Here is a 19,905-nt window from a genome sequence, read left to right as displayed (position 1 = left end):
CCAATAGGCTGGTTTTGCTTTCAATAAGGATTAATTATATCTTAGTTGGGATCAAGTACAAGCTACTGTTTTATTATAACAGAGAAAAAGGATATCATTTCTTAAAATATTGGATTATTTGGATAAAATGGAGTGTATGGGAGACAGCCATTCTGAAATTCCGAGCTTTCTGGATATCGGGTTTCCGGATAAGGGATCCTATATCTGTATTCCAAGACTAATGTATTGCTTTGAATGCAAATTATATATCTACCAATAGGTTTAGTAATAATGAATGCATAATGTATTTTATCTTAAACTAATTAATGGTAATTAAATAGGTTTTTCAAATGATATGTTCAAAACTCCAGGACTAAAAAGAAAACCAATTTCCATCTTAATTTTCATTGGTTTATAGGGGTGGTTGACCTTTAAGTTAACTTTTAGTATATTATAGAATGGGCAGTTCTAACCAACTTTACAATTTTACAATTGGACTTCATTACATTTTTTATAGGTTTTTAATTATTTGCCTCCTTCTTCTGTATCTTTCCAGCTTTCAAATGGGGGTGTCCCCATCTAAAAAAAACTTTAAATTTAGTTATTGATACTTTTTATTACTCATCTTTCTAATCAGGCCCTCTCCTATTTATATTTCAGCCCCTTACACAAACCAGTGCATGGTTTCTAGGGTAATATGGGCCATAGAAACCAAATTGCTGGAATTGCTAACTGGGAAGCTGCTGAATAAAAAGCTAAATAATTTAACAAAACACTAATAATTAGATCTCAGAGCTTGGGATGCTTTAAATTGAAGGCCTGGGTATAACTGACAAAATATTAAAGAAAATAATTTCTTTACAAAATTCCAGTACAGATACTGTTATCCCGAAACCTATTATTCAGATGCTCTAAATTACGGGTAATCCATCTCCCATAGACTCCATTTTAATCAAATAATTCACATATTTAAAATTGATTTCCATTTTCTCTGTAATAATAAAACAGTGCCTTGCACTTGATTTCAACTAAGATATTATGAATCCTTATAGGCCAAACAATCCTATTGGGTTAAATAAATGTTTCAATGGTTTTCAAAGACCAGATTATAGAAAGATCCCTAATCTGGAAACCCCAGCCCCCAAGAATTCTGAATAATAGGTCCTAATACCTGTACTTGGATGGAATCAAGATTTCAACAGAATCTTCAATTTGGCAACAATTCTATATCTTTTATACCATGTTAAAGTGTAGTTCAGATTAATTAAAATATGTTGGTATTTGAGTCTACCGTTTATCAATAACGTTATTCTACAAGCAATATATAACCTGTTTTACTGATTCAGCAAAAGAAATTGTGAAACAAGAAGAAAAAAGAAATAGTCTTCAATTGCAATAGGTTGAGACATTTCCCCCAATATTGCTTTTGGCAGTTTTCCAAACAACGCATTGTTAATATGCATTATTAGGTATATAGAAATATGTATGTTATTACCAGATTTTTTAGGTGTTCTTGTGAATGTTCCCTTTACAGTTCGACAATGGGCATTGTCCCCTCCACAAACACCACACTTATCATCCACCTTATTGGAACCTATTTCCTTGTCACAGCCAACTTTCTGTAGTAGAGAAATTCAGAGAAAATATTAATCATAAATATATATATATATATATATATCTCAATACATAATAAAATGTGTCTAAATAAAAAGTAAGTAAAACTAATATTTTGATGTTTTTGTGCTAGCAAAAAAGATATTGTAGAGAAAACTTACAACGCATTCTCCTCTCACACAAATGCTATGTGGGTCTTTGTAGGAGCAGCGAGTGCCATCATGAGCAAGCTGTTTCATTGATGCAATGCTTCCAGTTTCTTTAGACTGACAGTAGAGCTGACATCGTTTGCTGGCTGTTTCATACAGAACACATGGGAAAACAAAGCTCATGAAAGAATCCTACTATAGAATAATTGATCATGACTAATAAGGGAATCAGTCACATTAATGATAAATTATGTTTGAGCGGTCTCTCTAAACTTACATTTTCTTGCATAATACAAAGGTGCAGCTATACTGGCACAAGTATCATACTGTGCAGGCTATGTGCATTGCTTCTGCCTTAACGCCTGCCTTTATACTTCTATTTTCAGAAGTATTTAATTAATTATTCCCGTAATCAAACACAAATTTCCAACGGGCCACTCATTAATGCTTCATACTAGCTGCTTGTAAGTTATATATCTGTTACTGGGTGGTTAAATATCATGTCATGAGAAAAATTTGTAATAGATGCACTATTTGTTTCTAAAAATAATTTGACATTTTTAGTTTCTTACCATCTGGATGTTCATATGGAAGCCAGTGGTGTTTGGCATTCTGGTACTCAAAGTTTGAGTTTCGTTGCTGACACTGTTGGGCTCTAAAATCTTCAAAGTGCTTGGGGCATTCTTCAGTATTACAAAGTTGATATTCATAGTTCAAACCAGAGCAGTCCTGGCCACCGTTGACTGGCCTATGGAGGTTTAGTGGGGAAAAAAAAAAGACATTAAATTACAAAACCCTACAAAGCAACACTTTCAAGATGGAGTAGATTTTATAAAAAAATATTTCCTTTTAAATATAGTAGAGAAGAAAGGTGACCAATGACCAATTAACACTGATGACTTTTCGTGTTGGGTGTCATTAGGAGAAGCTGTGCCAAACAAACATACTGTACCAAATATATCAAACGGCTATTTATGTTAATGGAGCTACAGCTGTGTGTGTTGGAATTAGGCCAAGATAAAATAATGTATCTCACATGTTTTCTCTATACGCTGTGCATTAAGTAAATAAATCAAATATTCAGACTTGCCAGGTCGGCTTTTAATAAGAAAAAAACCCGTACTTTTTCCAAGAATGAGCGTGGTAGCACGATACGGAATGCTTAAATGAAATGCAAAATCCATTCCCATCTGCTGTCAGTGGTAGGTTTTGGAAGCAAGTTCAGGAACAGCAGCTTCCAATTATGGCTTAGTGGCGTTTCAATAATACTCTCTATTATATGTGCTTTGATTTAATGTACATAAGGATGACAAAAAGCAACAAAATTTCAAATAGTTACAGATATAAATAAATACACATACGCACACGCTCATGCCAGGTAATGGTGATGGATAGTGAATTAAAAAAAATTAACTGCAGTTGTTCTTGACATCATGTCATAAAATCCTCAAACATGTAAATATTCAATTGTGTCCACCCTAGCTTATCTAACACTATAACTATTCAAGCACATAACTAGGAAAGCCCTACTACTATTTCACATCATGTGAAAAACATTTAACTACTGTATAATTAAATACATATAATTATAACTGTATAATTAAACTAAAGGTTACACAATACAGTAGTGGAACAATAAGACCATTTCCAAGTTAAGGTGTCACAGCATCATAAATGTGTGGGTTTCTTTGCATAAGTCACCAGGTACAGCAGCATGCATGCATGTTTTGAGGCCATCAAGCACATGAAGTTATGGTTCAACATATCCAAGAAAGAATTAAAGGGAACATTGCATACAAGATGACTTTTAGGTATTTTACTCACCAGGTTTTCCCACCACTGGTGGTCTGAAATTGCCCCCTACCACTTCCCACTACTGGCAGTGGGAATTATGTCAGCATCGCAAGTGAAAGTGTATTAATTATTGTCAGAATCAGTATGGAATTGGGTGTATAGTTTTGTACAGTTTGACTTACATTGGGTTGTTACACTGTCGTGTTCTGAAACGGACACCTATACCACAAGTTCTCGAACAAGAGCCAAATTTTGTCCATGATCCCCAATTTCCATCTTGTTTTACTTGGTTCATAGTCTTCCACATGCAGTGACCCTTGTAGCACCACTAAGTATAAGAATAGTAATTTAGTAGTTGTGGTTAATATTACATACATACAGTACAATGGATAATCTATCTGTCTGTCTGTCTATCAGTCTCTCTATTTATCTATCCATATGACTTTAATAGAAATCAGTGCTACATTTGACATTTAAACAGCTGTTTATTTCACAGTTATATCTATGTCACAACCTGCTTAACTATGAAGTCCAAATATCTGCCATTTAAATTGGGTTGGCAGTAGTGTGATTCTCGAATCAGATGAAGTGCAAATGCAAATCGTAAACCAGTCTACTGGAAGACCTCACTATCAGTCCAGTGGGAATGACAGATAACAGGAGAGATGGTGCAGGAAATGCTAGGTTGGCTGATGAGTAAGGCGCGTCATGAGTCTTTTTATGTGATAATGAATCTATAAAAAAAAATATATTCTTTACGAATATTTTATGTAGCATCTATGATATCGCTTTAAATACTGTGTGCCCTCCTAGATAGACATGATCACCTGATGTCATACAGGTATGGGATCTGTTAATAAGAGGATTGTATAGGATTGTTTTGCCTCCAATAATGATTAATTACATCTTAGCTGTGATCAAGTAGAAGGTACTGTTTAAAATCTTGAATCATTTGTTTAAAATGGAGTCGATGGGAGATGGAATTTTGAGTTTTCTGGATTCCAATTGATCTCTATACTATTATGACACAGAATTGTGCTATAAAGACATTGTATTATGATACTGTATAATACAAAAGACTCTTTTTATTCCGTGTTCCGCTTGTTTGTGTGTGGGTGTAGGATATCCAGACTTATTTTCCATCCATCAGTTTGTAAATATAACATTTTATTAATGTGAAATGTGACAGTTACATGGAGTAGATGATTTATCAGCTTGTGTTTCCACTGCCCACACTCCAAAAGCCACTCAGACAGGGACAGATGTTAATCATGTAAAGGTTTGTGAAGCTCTGTGTATATAATGGATGATGATAATAATTGTGTTCCAGTAGTTTAACAACTTTACAGCATAGTAGTAGTAGTAGTAGTAGTAGGAGTATTGGCTATTTTGACAGATGTACTAGGTCTAGGATACTACAGGGATCATAATCATAAGGAGCATAATCAAATAATCAGAAGCACTTGATTCTGAATATATGCCAGCATATAAACAAGTATCATAAACATTTGTGCCCTACTGCCTAAGATATACTTTGGTAAGTCAACCCATGAAGGACTTTGTAGAATTAAAATTTTTGATTTGCCAGTAAAAGGTATGGACATTTATGAGTCTCCAAAAATAATGAAACACGTTTCCAAAATACTTCTACCCAAAAAGGGAGCCTGTGAAAAAAGTTGCAATAAAAACAGGCAATGTAGAATAATTAATCCCTATAAAAATACAGTGTACATATACAAAGTGCATTCCACCTTGGCTCAGAAAATGTCATTAAATCTGAATGATTTTTGGCAGGTGATATGTATTTCTTATGCCGATAGGATATGTCATCACAGTTAAAGTTTTGTTATTTTAGGATGGCTTCATTAAGATTGGCTTGGTTAAATATATTTAGTCGTTTTACCAAAAGCTGTTAATATGAATTTTGGAAATATTTATTCTGATATTACAGACATGAAGTGCATATAAAATATGTTTGTCAACTTCCAATATAAAGATACCTAGTGCTTAATCAATCTCAAGCTTTGCCCATATTATCTCCATGGACTCAAAATGCTAGTACAAATAGATAATAATAATTTATGCATTATTTATACATCAGAATTTCAGCTATGCAAAAGTTGGAATACTAGAGGCACAGCAACCTTTTACCGTGTGTGTGTGTGTTTAGTTCTTTAATGGACATTATCAAAAAGACTATTATCGAACAGAAGTTAGAACCGGACTAGTTCATCTTTGATTTTCTAGGTTTAGGGTAGCTACTGTTCAAATCCAAACAGCAGATTGGGGGCTTTCAGAGCAAGTCATTCTGTGTGAATTTAGAGAAGTAGTTCCACACTGGTATGAAGAAGTTGTATGCAAAAATGATGTGCAGGTTGACAAATAGTCAAACCGCTCCCAATCCTAATCTGCCCATATGTTACCGAAACCTGACCCTAACCCAGCACGCCTCCATATTTATAGTCCTGTGTCTGACCTGCCCCACTGTGATGTAAAGAAGGGGCTGGACACTCAGGCACAAATCTATAAAAAGAAAAGCCTAGAGGGAGAAGCGGGACACATTAAGGACACGGTTGGGAAAGGTTCAGCCCCTACCGCCCACGGCCCGCAAATGTTGCATGGAAGACGGCCTGAACCAATCCAACCTGCGTGTTTCGGAAAAACTTGCACATCACTAGTATTCAAAATAAAGTTTTTAAGAAAATACCCTTTTGGCTAAAACAACTCACCCATTCTGGCTACTGAATGAGTGTCCACATGTAGGGCATTTCATGAAAATGGAAAACTTATAAACAACACTGGGATTTTCATTCTGTTTTGCATACAAAGGAGGAGGCGGCCTCCTCAATCCCAGTGTGCTGTTTATAGAGCTACCCTGGTTACATATAAATATATAGGTGCTCTGTAAATTCTTAACTGGGGCCCTGTCACTGTGCAGGCTGAACTGGCTTCATTGCAGAAGCACACCAATCCTCAAGGCAATCATTACTACCCTCAACATTCATACCAGTCTAAAAATACAGCCCAAGACTCCATACATATAAAAAATATTACAGTTATAAGATCCCTTATCAGGAAATCCAATATCCAGCTATGGATTGCAGGAAGGTCATCTCCCAGAGTGCTTTTTAGGCAAAACATTGAAATATTTTTAAATTACTACCTTTTTTCGGCAATAAATGAGTACCTTGTACTTGACCCTAACTAAGCTGTATAAATCCACATTTGGTGGCAAAATATTCCTATTAGGTTTATTTAATGTTTAAATGAATTTTGGATAATAGATCCTATACCTGTATTAACTCATAATACATGCAGGCAGCATTTCAGGGTTATCATCCCAATGTCAAGTCATTAAATTATTAAAGTTACAATATGATAAAAGTAGTTTGCTGGTAGTTCTCTGGTGATACTCTGCATCATTAAGTCCACTTCCATTACTGATTTTGCATCATCTGTGGTGTAGTTCAACAACATCATTGTTCATGGATCAGTTCCTTAAATTCTTTCTGAAATGATGGCTGTTATTCATGAAACTGCTATAATATGGTGAAGCCCAATACTCACAAATAGCTTGCATTATGTTTCTGCAAGTAGGGCATCACTGCACTTCAGTAGCATTACATAGATTTGATATATGTTGACTGTACAGTAACAGTAATAAACTTGCTTCTCCTGTTAACTGACTGCCAGTAATTAGTAGGAAAAAAGATGTACAGTATATGCTTTCCTCCTCTTAGAACTCAAGCAATTTCAGCAGTAATTTAGTGGTTTAAGGTCTTTCACTTCATATCGTTAGTAGAATTTGGAATTTATAAACAGATACAGATTTATTTTAATGTTTAACCAAGTAGTATTTAATTACATGTGCAGTTATTTATTTAAATAGTAATCCCTTTTTCATTATACTGCTAAATACAGTGCATGTGACTGTTTTTAAATAAATGAAAGATCTGCCAAAGTTAATGAAACCCATTTTTAGCCGCTGTTGCTTTTTTACTTTGAGCTCTACTATATGGGGAACACATAGAGGCAAATTCACAAAAGTAGTGATACCGAGATAAAATAAAAGTGGACATAGATTTGTTGTATTCAAATTCTTTGAATTTGTATTTTAAACAGTTTCCATGTGTTGTTGTCTTTCACACAACATTTTAACTACAATTTTTCTGAATTTGTCTTTAGCCCCTTCTAAGACTATTATGGGGTTATTTATCAAAGTCCGAATTTATTTCAATATTTTCTGCTACAAACTCCGATCAAATCCGTATGGCTTTTTTAGGCTTATTTATTATTATATTTTCCTGAAAATTTGCTTTGCGAGAAAAAATCTGATTTTCACAATATTTTTCCATCCAATTTTTTATCCAATTTTCACCAAAAAACTTTAGGGTATTGCACGAAACCCAGCGCACATCAAAAAATCATTGGGACTTCTCCCCTTGACTTATATGCAACCTCGACAGGTCTGAGATGCCGGATTTCCAGATTCAGACTTTCCATCCTTTTTTAATGAATTCCGATTTTATAAAAAAAAAAAAAAAAAAGCACATAAAAAAAAAACACACATTTTTCGTGATTTTTGCATTTAGAGTTTAGTAAATAAACCCCTAGATGTTGCAAATTGTCCTGCGTGTTGACTATAGGAAGCAGGTTAAGTCAGAATGGAAAAAAAAAGATTAAAGGGATTGTTCACCTTCCAAACACTTTTTCAGATTGTGCTCCAAAAATATAGGACTTATTCCATTTTTTATTTTTTACAGTTTTTCCAAAATCTAAGTTTAAAGTTTAATGTCCCTGTCTCTGGTGTTTCAGTCTGACAACTCAGTAATTCAGGTGCAGATTCTAAACTGTTGCAACATTTAGGGCAGGGGCACACGGGCAGATTCGGGGAGATTTAGTCGCCTGACGACCAATCGCCTCTTCTTTGGTGCGACTAATCTCCCCGAACTGCTTCCCCATGTCTTCCGCCTGCTTCAATGAAAAAACGACTGCGGCAATGCACTTCAATTTCCGAAGTCACTCCAAAGTTTCCTCACAAGGGTAATGGGCACAGAGGGGTGGGTTCGGGTTGGGTCAGGTGGATCTGTTCAACTGGACCCACGCAAGACTCTAGTGGAAGACATTCTGTGCATGAACCAGGCCAATAACACAGGGAGGGTAACCAGCTTGAAATGTTAATTTTTTTGTTTGTTGAAAAACAGAAGCTGTTTGCAGTAGCACAAATAAATAAGTAGAAGAATTTTAGGTCTAGTTTTTCATTTATACAGACCTTTCCAGGGGCACATTCTGTTCCATCAAGAGGGGGTCCCTTCTTGGTTTTACAGAAATAGGGATTATCAGGATGGTTGCACCACAACTGTTTACAGGGCTCGAATGTTCGGAACTGAAACAAAAATATTAAATGTCTGAGTGCAGCTCTAAATTTACAATATCACAGTTGAAAAATACCACAACTCTACTGGATGCACAGAGAAATTCAACATATGTTCCTAACCTGTAACCCGTAGAGATACAATAATGCTTAAAATGTTCAAGATCAAAAACAAATACTGACATGCTAAATTCATAAATCCTTTTTAAATGCATAAATTTAATTTTTAGTATCTAATTTAATCTACTATCTGAATGCATATTGAAGGCATTATTGTAGCCCTAATCCAGCAGGGTAAAATGCCACTCTTCCACAACTTTTTTAATAAAATAGTAAAATAAACTAGTAAATATTTCTCAGAAAGCATTCCTATTAAAAAAACATACATTTACCACATATATTAACATGGACAAATATATAAAGGTTGTTATCCTAAGCAACCCCTGCAGAGTTATGCAAAACATACATTAATCACAGCAAGCAGCGTATTGGGAAAACATCTGTATAGCTGTCAATAAAGCACGTTGGCCTAAGAATGTACTGTATTCGGGAGAACGGGATTGTTTAAAAGTTATCAGTAATGTATTTACTCCTATGACTGCCCTCAGGTCAAAGGAAGGTATAGCAACATAATTCTGTGTACAGGTATGGGATCCCTTATCCAGAATCCCCTTATCCAGAATGATACCAATTACAGCTTGGTGCATTATCTATTTAAATCCATACTACAGTATAAGGTCATTAACTAGATTATGGGTGTGTTGTTAAAAGAAGTGCACCTTTTCTTAATGTCCTGGTTGCTTAAAGAAACAAATCAGTAGGTTGCATTTACTGGTCTGCTGTAAAACAAGCATCTAATTGGTTGCTATTGGTTATTAAACCTGTCAAACTTCACGTTTTTTCACCTGATGTACCTATGGTGAGTGCATACATCCATCTGATCAGTGAATGCATAATTTTGTCTGAAATCTATTTGAAATTGTTCATTAAACAATTTACAATTTAGACTACTTTGCCATTTGTCTAAATTTTGTCAGACTTTTTCAGAAACTAACGGGTATATTTATCAAAGAATGAAGTTAATAGTGAAGTTCCGCCACTAGAGTGAAATTCCGCCACTCTCCATTCATTTCTATGGGATTTTTATAGGCGTATTTATCAAAGGGTGAACTTTCACTTTCACCCATTGATAAATACGCCTTTCAAAATCCCATAGAAATGAATTGAGAGCTGAGGAATTTCACTCTAGTGGCGGAACTTCACTCTTTGATAAATTTACCCCTAGGAGCGCACATATGAACTGAGGATCTCCCTTAGCTATGGGTTTGAGGCGGCACCTGAGCCAAAGCCATGGAGCCGTGAGTGAAAATTCTCCATCATGTTTGGTGAAGTGAATGACTGGTGATAATGGCATTATCGAAGGGCCTGGTGTAAAGCTTATTTTAAGCATGATGAGCGGGAATCTTGTCACATATGTACTAAACATATAAGTAAAGATAAGAGGTCTATTTAATGTGATACATTTTTTGGTTTGATAAATCACTTATCAATTAAATGTATCTAGTTTGTGGCAGCATAATTTAGTGTTTCAGGACTAAGGGCCCTTAAATGTATTGTCTTGGATGGCTCACTGATCTAATAGGAAGGCATGAAATCCTGATTTAAGCCTCTTTTTTAGAACAGCTCATTCTCTATGCTCCAGAGGCAGAGCAAATACAAAGGTGCTACATTACAGGAAAATAGAACTTTTCAAATGCTGCTTTTTACTTGCAGTAGTCAACATGCTTTACAAGATATGCAGCAATCATGAGAACATAATAGAAGTAAGCAGTTGAGGACACCGTCAGATTATGTAACTGGACCAGTGACACAATCTGCTGCCTCAGGGATTCCACCCACGGTCTTTAGCGTTTACCCCCAGCCAGTGATTTTCTTTGGACTTAGGGTTTTATCAATTGCAGTGCCACCCCACCATCTTACCATTAATTTCCAGGTATTCCTTGTGCCTTTGTAAGATATGTGTATGCACACATAAATTTACTTTAGTGCACATGGGTTGTCAGTTTAACTAAAGTGGCAAGGGATGCCAGGGAAAGAAGGTAAGAAGGCCTCACAGTGATGCAATAGACAGAAACCAAGGCCAGTGCAAATTGGCACCCCCTCTAGTGTATTTGGCTTTCCTTATCATTGAATCACCTGTATTTTGTGGCAATTTTTACTCTTACAAAAGACACAGGGGAACATATTTTTTGATTTTGCCGTCAGCTTTTCTGATTAGTTAGCTGTTTGATTAACAAAATAGAAAAATGTGCGTCCTACTGAAACGTAACTCATAAACTCTGGTGAATTCTGGAGTTGAAAAAGCCTACTGCATTATTGCACAACATATTTGGTCTGCTTATCAAAGTTTGGCTGTTGTGGCTGCTTCTGCAAGAACTATATAATTTGGAACTGATACTATGTACACTATAGTCACTAAATAGGACGATTACCCATTAATGCATTGTACAGATTACTGCCCCTCTCTTACCCTGAGCTCTGTGTAATATTTTTCAAAAGAGAAAGATATTTAACAACAATGAAAGGTGCCAACACATTAAAAATCACAATACTATGAGTCTGTACTAGCATGGTTTTATAAATAACAGATCTTGCCAAACTAATTTAATTGCCTTTTATGAGGAGGTGAGCAGGAACCTGACTCTAGGATGGCAAATAAATTGTGCAAAACTAAGGATGCTGCCACTTTGCAAAGGCAATTAGAAACCTGAGCGGCAACTAAACTGGTAAAAGTGGTAGAGAATTTAAACTATGAGGGTAGACTGTCAAGGTTGGGGTTGTTTTCTCTGGAGAAAAGGCACTTGAGAGGGGACATGATTACTCTTTACAAGTACATTAGAGGACATTATAGACAAATAGCAGGGGTTCTTTTTTCAAATAAAAAACAATCAATGCACCAGAGGCCATCCCTTTAGATTAGAGGAATATAACTTTCATTTGTAAGTAGCATAGCTGGATTGTAAGCAGCATAGCTTTATAATGAGGGCAATGAGGTTGTACAATCCCCTGCTGACTGATGTAATGGCAGATTCTATATTAAGAGTGGCTTGGATGATTTCTGGAACAAAGTTCAATAGTTTATATGTGAGTGTATAGAGAGGTCTATATAAGTATGTGTATATATGTGCACTTCATTCGGAGGGGTTTATGGACTTTGGTCTGTTTTCAACCCAAACAACGATGTAACTATGTAACATTTGAACAGGGGAAAACATGGCCATGTGGGGCTCTGCGGAAAAACATCCTGTGGCAGTTAGCTTTTTCAAAAAGACCAGTCAAAGGTAAAGCATCAGTGATTTCATAACAAATCAGCACCCGGTATTTAACATTTGTGATCCGTTAAAGAGGAAGTATACCACCTTGTTCTACATTAGTTTAATTGTGCTGAACATTCTTTTTGCTTATTGAAAAATGTATGGGAAAACGGAAACTGAAGGTACTCCAAGTGGATAATAAGATAATCAGTGCACTGATAATCCCCCTGCATAATGGATTTCTGCTTATCCGTATGACAAAGCAGCCACAACAAAAGGCTGAGGGTGGTGTTTATATAGAGCTCAGTATCCATAGTTAAAATAACTCCGCTAATTAATTGTAAGATAGTAAGTGGGAAGCAAAATGGGAATCCTTTATAATAAAAATAACTAAATGAATATGTATTTTTAAGATTAAAAGGCAGAGTTTGTTTTCAGAATAATTGATATTTATCTTGCTCATGTAGAAAAAAATGTATAGATGTGTATAATGGCCTTTTAACTATTCTTTCTAAAACTCACAACTTTTCTTTTTCCTCTTCTCTATGTACAGATAAAGACATATTTAAGGGTGTTACTGCATTTGTAATGGTGATTAGTTTGCTTGTCACTCACCAGGGGTCACTTCCAATGAGAAGTGTTAAAGTTTGTAAATTCTAGCATAGACCTAATGGTTTATTAGATCCAATACAGCAAACATTTTGCAGAAAACATATTCCAAGTAACTTATTTAATAGCTGTGAGCAACTGTGTTGCCTTACAGGTCCACAGCACAGAAGGCATATGAGGCAAGAAAAGATACATATTAAGAGACATGGTTTTAGAAGATACATATTAAGAGACATGGTTTTAGAATAAAGAAAATATATAAAATGTAGCATACTGCTGTGCACATTTTGTAGCCAACACCAAAGTCGAATCGGCATTGTTCATCCATAGAATAGTTAATTCCAGGAAGATCTGGGAGTTTAGGCCAATCATGTTCAAAAGGGTCGTCCAGAAGGCAATCATATGAACTAAAGAATTCAAATAAATCACATGAATTAAACAATGAAATGGAAAAAAAAACCTTAAAATAAGAATCAGAAACCATAAAATGCCTGTAGATTTATAAAAGATAACAATTACAGACGTAATACAGGGAAACTTAAGTGAACAAGTCATTAGCAAATTTATCAGAACCTATTATTTTCTTATATTAATTACTCTACAAATAAATAAGATGGGTGAACTTGTTTGATTCATAACATTCATATTGATTTGTACAAGAATAATATGCAAATCAAAAACTCAACAGAATCAGTCGAATAAAACATGGTCAGATAGATAATATCAATAATCAAAAAAAATTACATTAAAGGGGTGATTATTAAAGAGTTAGTTTTAGTATGTTATAAAATGTCCTATTTCTAGCAACTTTGCAGTTGGTGTTCGTTATTTCTTTTTTATAGTTTTTGAAATATTCAACTTCCTCTTGTGTATCTTTACAGTTTTCAAATGGGGGTCACTGACTGCCAACAACCAAAAACTATTGCTCTGTTAATTTACAATTTTATTATTATTGTTACTTTTTATTCCGTTCATTCCCTCTCCATATTCCATATTCCAGTAGCTCTTTCAAACCTCTGCCCAGTTGCTATGGTAAACAAGACCATAGCAACCAGATAACTCCTGAAATTACAAACTGGAGAGATGCTGAACAAAAAGCTAAAATAAAACTGCAAATTGCCTCAGTATATCAATGTCTATGTGATACTAAAAGTTAATTTAAAGGTGAACATCCCCTTTAAAAATAGTACAATATTTACTATTTGACAAACAGACAGTGAGATATTTACTTGCAAAAACAAAAGAAGGAACTATCTGAGTTGTGATACATAGTTCCTACTTTTAGTTTGCATGTTCATCTTCAACTACAAAGTTATTCCTGGTAGTCAATATCCTTATACTAGGAATGTAAGGGTCAAAGAATCCAGGGAATTAAAATCAAACTGAATTCTTTGTTTAGTTTATATTTGTTTAGCACTGAATACACAATGATAAATAAACAACATTTCTGTTTATATTACAGTCTAAACATGCTATTTTTAGTGACAGAGAGTATAATTATTTAACTGAAATTTAGAGAAATACTTAAATGTTTCCTAGAGAACAAATAGATTTACTTACTGTATGTATCTCTTTAGTTCCTGACCACTGCACCGAGACCAATGATATCGATGAAATGCTGCCTGCACCAGGGGAGCCATAACACTGCCCATAGCTGTTTCATCCCCGCATCTGTTTCCTTGTCCATCGTGTTCCATTCCCAGCCTAGGATTATATATTTCAGAATTATTTAGGCACAAATTAACCTTTTTCTACAGACACTATAAAACCATGAGTCTATATCAGGGATCAGGAACCTTGGCTCTCCAGCTGTTAAGGAACTACAAGTCCCACAATGCAATAATGGAGCCTTTTGAAGGAGTCTAAAGGCAAATGCATTGTGGGACTTGTAGTTCCTTAACAGCTGGAGAGCCAAGGTTCCTGATCCCTGGTCTATATAATGTACATATGTTATAGGTCTATAGGTCAGCAGCACCAAAAAACCTCCCTCTGACGATATCTTAAAGAAAATTTTGCATGCATGCCACATCGAGCAGGCGTGCAGTAGTGATGGGCAAATAAATTCACAAGGTGCAAATTCCCAGCGAATTTGCAAAACTGTTGAATCTGAAAAATTTGGGCAAGCGGCAGAATAGACGCGCACATAAAAATCACAAAAAAAGTGGCTTTTAATATCTCTATATTTTATAGAAGATGGTACATTATTTTTGCACAAGTTTCACTTGTGATGTCATATACGGTGTATATATATATATATATATATATATATATATATATATATATATATATGTATGTGTATATATATATATATATATATATATATATATACACACACACCGTATATGACATCATTAATTGCCGGTTACAAACTATTTAACACCATTTATTAGAATTTATTTCATATGTTATTCTTAAATGTATGATACACACGCAAACATATACACCTATAGGGGGTTGTTTACTAAAACCCAATTTTTTCTGGTCGGGATATTTGGGGTGAATTTTTCGTGGAAAAACAATGAAATTTATTATACCCAAATGCTGGAAAAAGCTTGAATCCAAAAACCTGGCATCTCAAACCTGTCAAGGTCATGTATAAGTAAATGGCAGATGCCCCTTTTCCAGTTTGAAGATATCATGGTCTTTACTGGGTTTAGCTCAATTAACCGAAAAATGAAGGGTTCTTCGCGCGATAATTTCGAAAAAATCAAGTGATTTGGGAGCAAAATCCGAAAAATTTGTATGATTTGAGTTTCTGCTCGATTTTTGCTTGAGTTTTTTCCCGACCTGACTTTTTCAGAGTTATTTTAATGATAAAGAAGGTAAAATCATGGTTGGCCATTTCGCTGACCTTTCTTTTTTAAAAAGAAATGTGATAAAATCGGATTTTAGTAAATAACCATGTAATCTATAGTTTGCTTATTTTGTCATTAAGCTAACTGTTAAGTATGTTTCCTAAAAACAATGCATTGAGATTTAATGGAATCCAGAAAATAGGTAGCTGGACTGTCACCGTTTCTCAGGACAAAAATTAAGAGTATCTTTTCCCTTGCTTCCATCCACAGAAAAGCAATGCAATTGAATGATTCTAAAAAGACACTATGGTCTGGCTCCCAACATAAAGATTGTGGCATGGGATGGGGGGGGGCTGAAAGGTGGTGCAATATACTGATGAACATACTTTCCCTAGTATGGTTAGAATCTGGTTAGACAGAGAAGATGCACTGTGCTAGCCTAGATTTCCAGATATATGTCACCAAATTTAAAGGGGACCCGTCACCCAACGAAATGATTAAAAATCCTATTTTATCACATTAGTCAAGCAAAATGAACTTTAATTACACTATATAAATTATTTGAATCTTGTTTTCTTCAGTCTGGGATTTCAAAATTATAGCAAGCAGGCAGCCGCCATTTTGTGCACATTGTTATTAAGGCAAGCCTTGTGTCATCTCAGAATCTTGTTTGTGCACCAGAATGGGGGACCCAATGTCCATTTCCATGCCCTGGATACACAATTAAATGGTTAAGAGAACGGGGGGGATGTGTGGAGAGCTGTGACATCTAGTAAGTGCTGAATGGAAAGTGAAAGTAATTGTCTGCCCCGCCTCTATGCCATTGGCATAGAGGAGGGGCAGACAATATTTGATTGACAGCGGAGATTTTTAAATGAGCAGCTATGAATGCTTTAATAAAAAATAGGAATTGGATTTCATGTTTAATTTGAAAAGGACTTTCATTATACAGATTTTTGTGTCTGGGTGACAGGTCCACTTTAACTGAAAGGGCAAAAAAAGATTGAATAAAAAACCCTCTTACTCAGAAGCACAAAATGTACAATTCACTGTACATATATAAAAAAAGGTCATTGTAATATGCACACTAAAAAAACACTTATTTAGTTGCAGCTTCCATTGCCAATTTGCAATTGGTCTTCATTTTTTCTCTTTGTGTGGTATGGGAAAGACTTTTTTGGCCTGTACATCCAGGGCCAGATTTACATATCAAGCGCCACTAGTCCCGCTGCTGTTAGTCCCCCTCTTCCCCTCCCTTTTATTTGCACAAATTTTTATTGGGACTGGAGCAATGGGGCTCGCATGGGAAATGTAAAAAAAACTATTGTATCTCCTGTGTATCTCCAGTGTTTCTGAACCAATGTGGGTGTGATTGGGCAGCAAGCTGCCCCCTAAAATCCTGCCACCCTAGGCCCGGGCCTTGGAGGCCTTCCCGCAAATCCGGGCCTCTGTATATCTTCACATAAACTGCTAATTTATCCGTTCTTTTTTTTAAAAATATTTGTAGAGGCAATCTAAGAATAGCTGCACAGCTTGACCCTGTCTCAAAAAACTGGAGATTTTATTAGGTACAGTATAATATAGTACAGGTATAGAATCTGTTATCTGGAAACCAGTTATCCAGAAAGCTCAAAATTTATGAAAGCCCATCTCCCATAGACTCTATTCTATCCAAATAATCCAATTTTTTTAATATGATTTCCCTTTCCTCAATTATAATAAAGTATTACCTTGTATTTGATCCAATCTAAGATATAATGAATCCTTATTGGAAGCAAAACCAGCCTATTGGGTTTATTTAATGTTAACATGATTTTCTAGTTGACTTAAGGTATAAAGATCTGAATTACAGAAAGATCCATTATCCGGAAAACTCCCCAGAATTCTGTATAACAGGTCCCATACCTGTAAATGATACAATATTTGCTACAGCTCTAATAACAAATAGCAACCAATTACCAATTTGCATTTATTGGTCACCTCTTTGGTTGCTATGGGTTACTAGACCTGGGAAAATGCATGTTATTATATTTTCTTTATTGGTCAATTAACTTGCTAAATAAAGTCTACATTAACCCAACTGAAACTCCACGTAGTATATTTATCGAAGAGTAAAGTTAAAGACCGCCACAGTCTGCTAGAGTGAAATTCCACCACTCCATTAATTTCTATGGGATTTTGAAAGGCATATTTATTAAAGGAAGAACTATCACTTTCACCCATTGATATATACTCTTTTAAAAATCCCATAGAAATGAATGGAGAGTGGTGGAATTTCACTGCAGAGGACTGTGGTGACCTCTAACTTCACTCTTTGATAAATATACCCCTATGTGTGGTTCAGTAATTCATTTTAATGCAAAGGTGTATTCATGATTTTGTCATGAAATTGTTAATGACAGCAATTCAAATAACAGGATGGAAAAAAAAGTTAGTGGAAATCCGACACTCCCTGGCAGAGTATGGGGCTAATTAAAGGTCACACAGGCGTTTCCAAGATATCATTATATTGGTGAGTTAATGCATTTTACCAAGTCCTACCCTAATGTAAAAGTGATCAATGGCGCAGACCTAACCCACCTTTAACCAAGCAGAAATGGGGTTTCCTGGTTCCCTTTCTATAACAGGGGAGGTGGGTCCATACAAATATACCCTCTGTTAAATGTAGGTGGATGGGGAAAAAAAACTGGTGCCTCCTATGTGCCCCTGTCCTGTATAATATAAGCAAAGTAAGGGGGTTTAACATAAGATATAATTAACATTACCCCTGTACTATGACTCCTCACCTCTTTGTGCCAGTGGTTTTAGGAGTCAAAGGTGGGACCTTAACCTCCTAAGTCTTGGGGTGAGGGTCCATCAAGTTCTCTATAAATAAAATAAAAGGATAGTTGTTTACCACCTAAGGACCCTTCAGCATAGTCAACCAAACCCTCTTATCCCAATTTCCCCAATAAAAAGTAAAGGTGGCACTAAAAAAAACAAAGAGAAGTTGTGGATCTGGATAATGAAAAAAAATGATAAAGCTTTTCTTCCTTGCACTCTGTGATAATAAAAGCTGGGCAACCTGGGGATGCATACATGGCCTCAGAATCATGCGTGTTCTAGAAGGTGAAAAGGTGAGCTCCATATACCTAGCAGCAGCCCGGAAATAACATTGCCCTCCTTGTATCTTCCCAGTGACTGGAAATTGTTTTGCAGGGGATACATTCATGGAGATCCATACGCACATTTGTCTGCTAAAGATTCTCTCTCATGTGACAACTCATAATGGGTGATTGCTTATCCTTTTAACTGACCCCTCAATGATAAATCATGATGGAAATGCTGCCATATGTAATAATAGTCTACAACTGTAGAAAAATGTAGGGCAATCCGTTTTTAAACAGTAGCACACCATGGATTCCTGAAAATCTACAGAGCCATCATGATTTTTACAAATGTGTATGGCAGCAAGCAAAACTTACACATGGCCAGTTTCATGGGCAACCACAAAAGCAGATGAAAATCCATCTTCGTGATTCAGAGTACAACTTCTCATTGGATGGCACATGCCGGTCACTGGGGCATATCCTGTATCAAAGAGGTTTTCATGAATATTAGAACTTACACACACTAAAATGATCACTAATCAAAATAAAACCCCTAAATCCTCCTAAGGTCAGGTTTCTCTGTATGTCAGCCTTACTTTCCATTCATTTCCTTGGAGTCCTCCATCCATGAATTTGTTACATTTAAGGGTCGAATTGAAAATTCTAATTCAAATTTTTAAACATTTTTGTGGTCAAAACTCTCAAATTCGAATGGGACCAATTTAGACATGTTACTAGCCTTCCTGACATCCTAGTTTTTTCGGAGAAAAAACTTTGATTCGAATTCAAGTTTTCGAGTCGGTAAAATTAGTGTGAGTTTAGATATTCAATCTTTTTTATCAAATAACCCCCCCCCAATCGAATTTCGAGTATATTTGAATTTGTTAAAGTTAAAAAAACTCATATGAATTCGAAATTCAACCTAAATGTGCCTTGTAGGGCTGAACTCCACGGTGCGGCTTGTTTCCAATCCGACATGATGAGACAGATGCGCCGAATATAATGTAAGTAATAGGAATGTTGAACCTACAAGCTGCGTGCATCTACAACTACACTACTGTCGGATTCGAACGCTGCACGTAGTTTCTTTATCTGGCAGTCGTGTCATGTCGGATGCACACAGCTTGTAGGTCCGACATTCCTATTACTTACATTATATTTGGAGCATCCATCTCGCATCGTGTCGGA

At 35.7% G+C, this 19,905-nt stretch overlaps 1 protein-coding gene across 1 annotated transcript in view; it reads right to left on the bottom strand.

The window, feature by feature from the left end:
* Nucleotides 1-19,905, bottom strand: part of adamts3.L (ADAM metallopeptidase with thrombospondin type 1 motif 3 L homeolog) — a 114,244-nt gene that overhangs the window by 19,093 nt on the left and 75,246 nt on the right. The window contains exons 8-15 of the mRNA XM_041591049.1: nt 19,093-19,198; nt 14,394-14,537; nt 13,108-13,240; nt 8,809-8,922; nt 3,719-3,864; nt 2,315-2,490; nt 1,755-1,888; nt 1,475-1,598 (exon numbers count right to left, since the gene is read on the bottom strand). Of these exons, the coding sequence (XP_041446983.1) occupies nt 1,475-1,598; nt 1,755-1,888; nt 2,315-2,490; nt 3,719-3,864; nt 8,809-8,922; nt 13,108-13,240; nt 14,394-14,537; nt 19,093-19,198 (1,077 nt within the window). The remainder of the gene's footprint in view (nt 1-1,474; nt 1,599-1,754; nt 1,889-2,314; nt 2,491-3,718; nt 3,865-8,808; nt 8,923-13,107; nt 13,241-14,393; nt 14,538-19,092; nt 19,199-19,905) is intronic.

Source organism: Xenopus laevis, chromosome 1L (genome assembly GCF_017654675.1).
Source record: "Xenopus laevis strain J_2021 chromosome 1L, Xenopus_laevis_v10.1, whole genome shotgun sequence".
Classification (NCBI taxonomy): domain Eukaryota; kingdom Metazoa; phylum Chordata; class Amphibia; order Anura; family Pipidae; genus Xenopus; species Xenopus laevis.
Note: the sequence above shows the minus strand (reverse complement) of the source record. Positions and strands in the feature narration are given on the sequence as shown.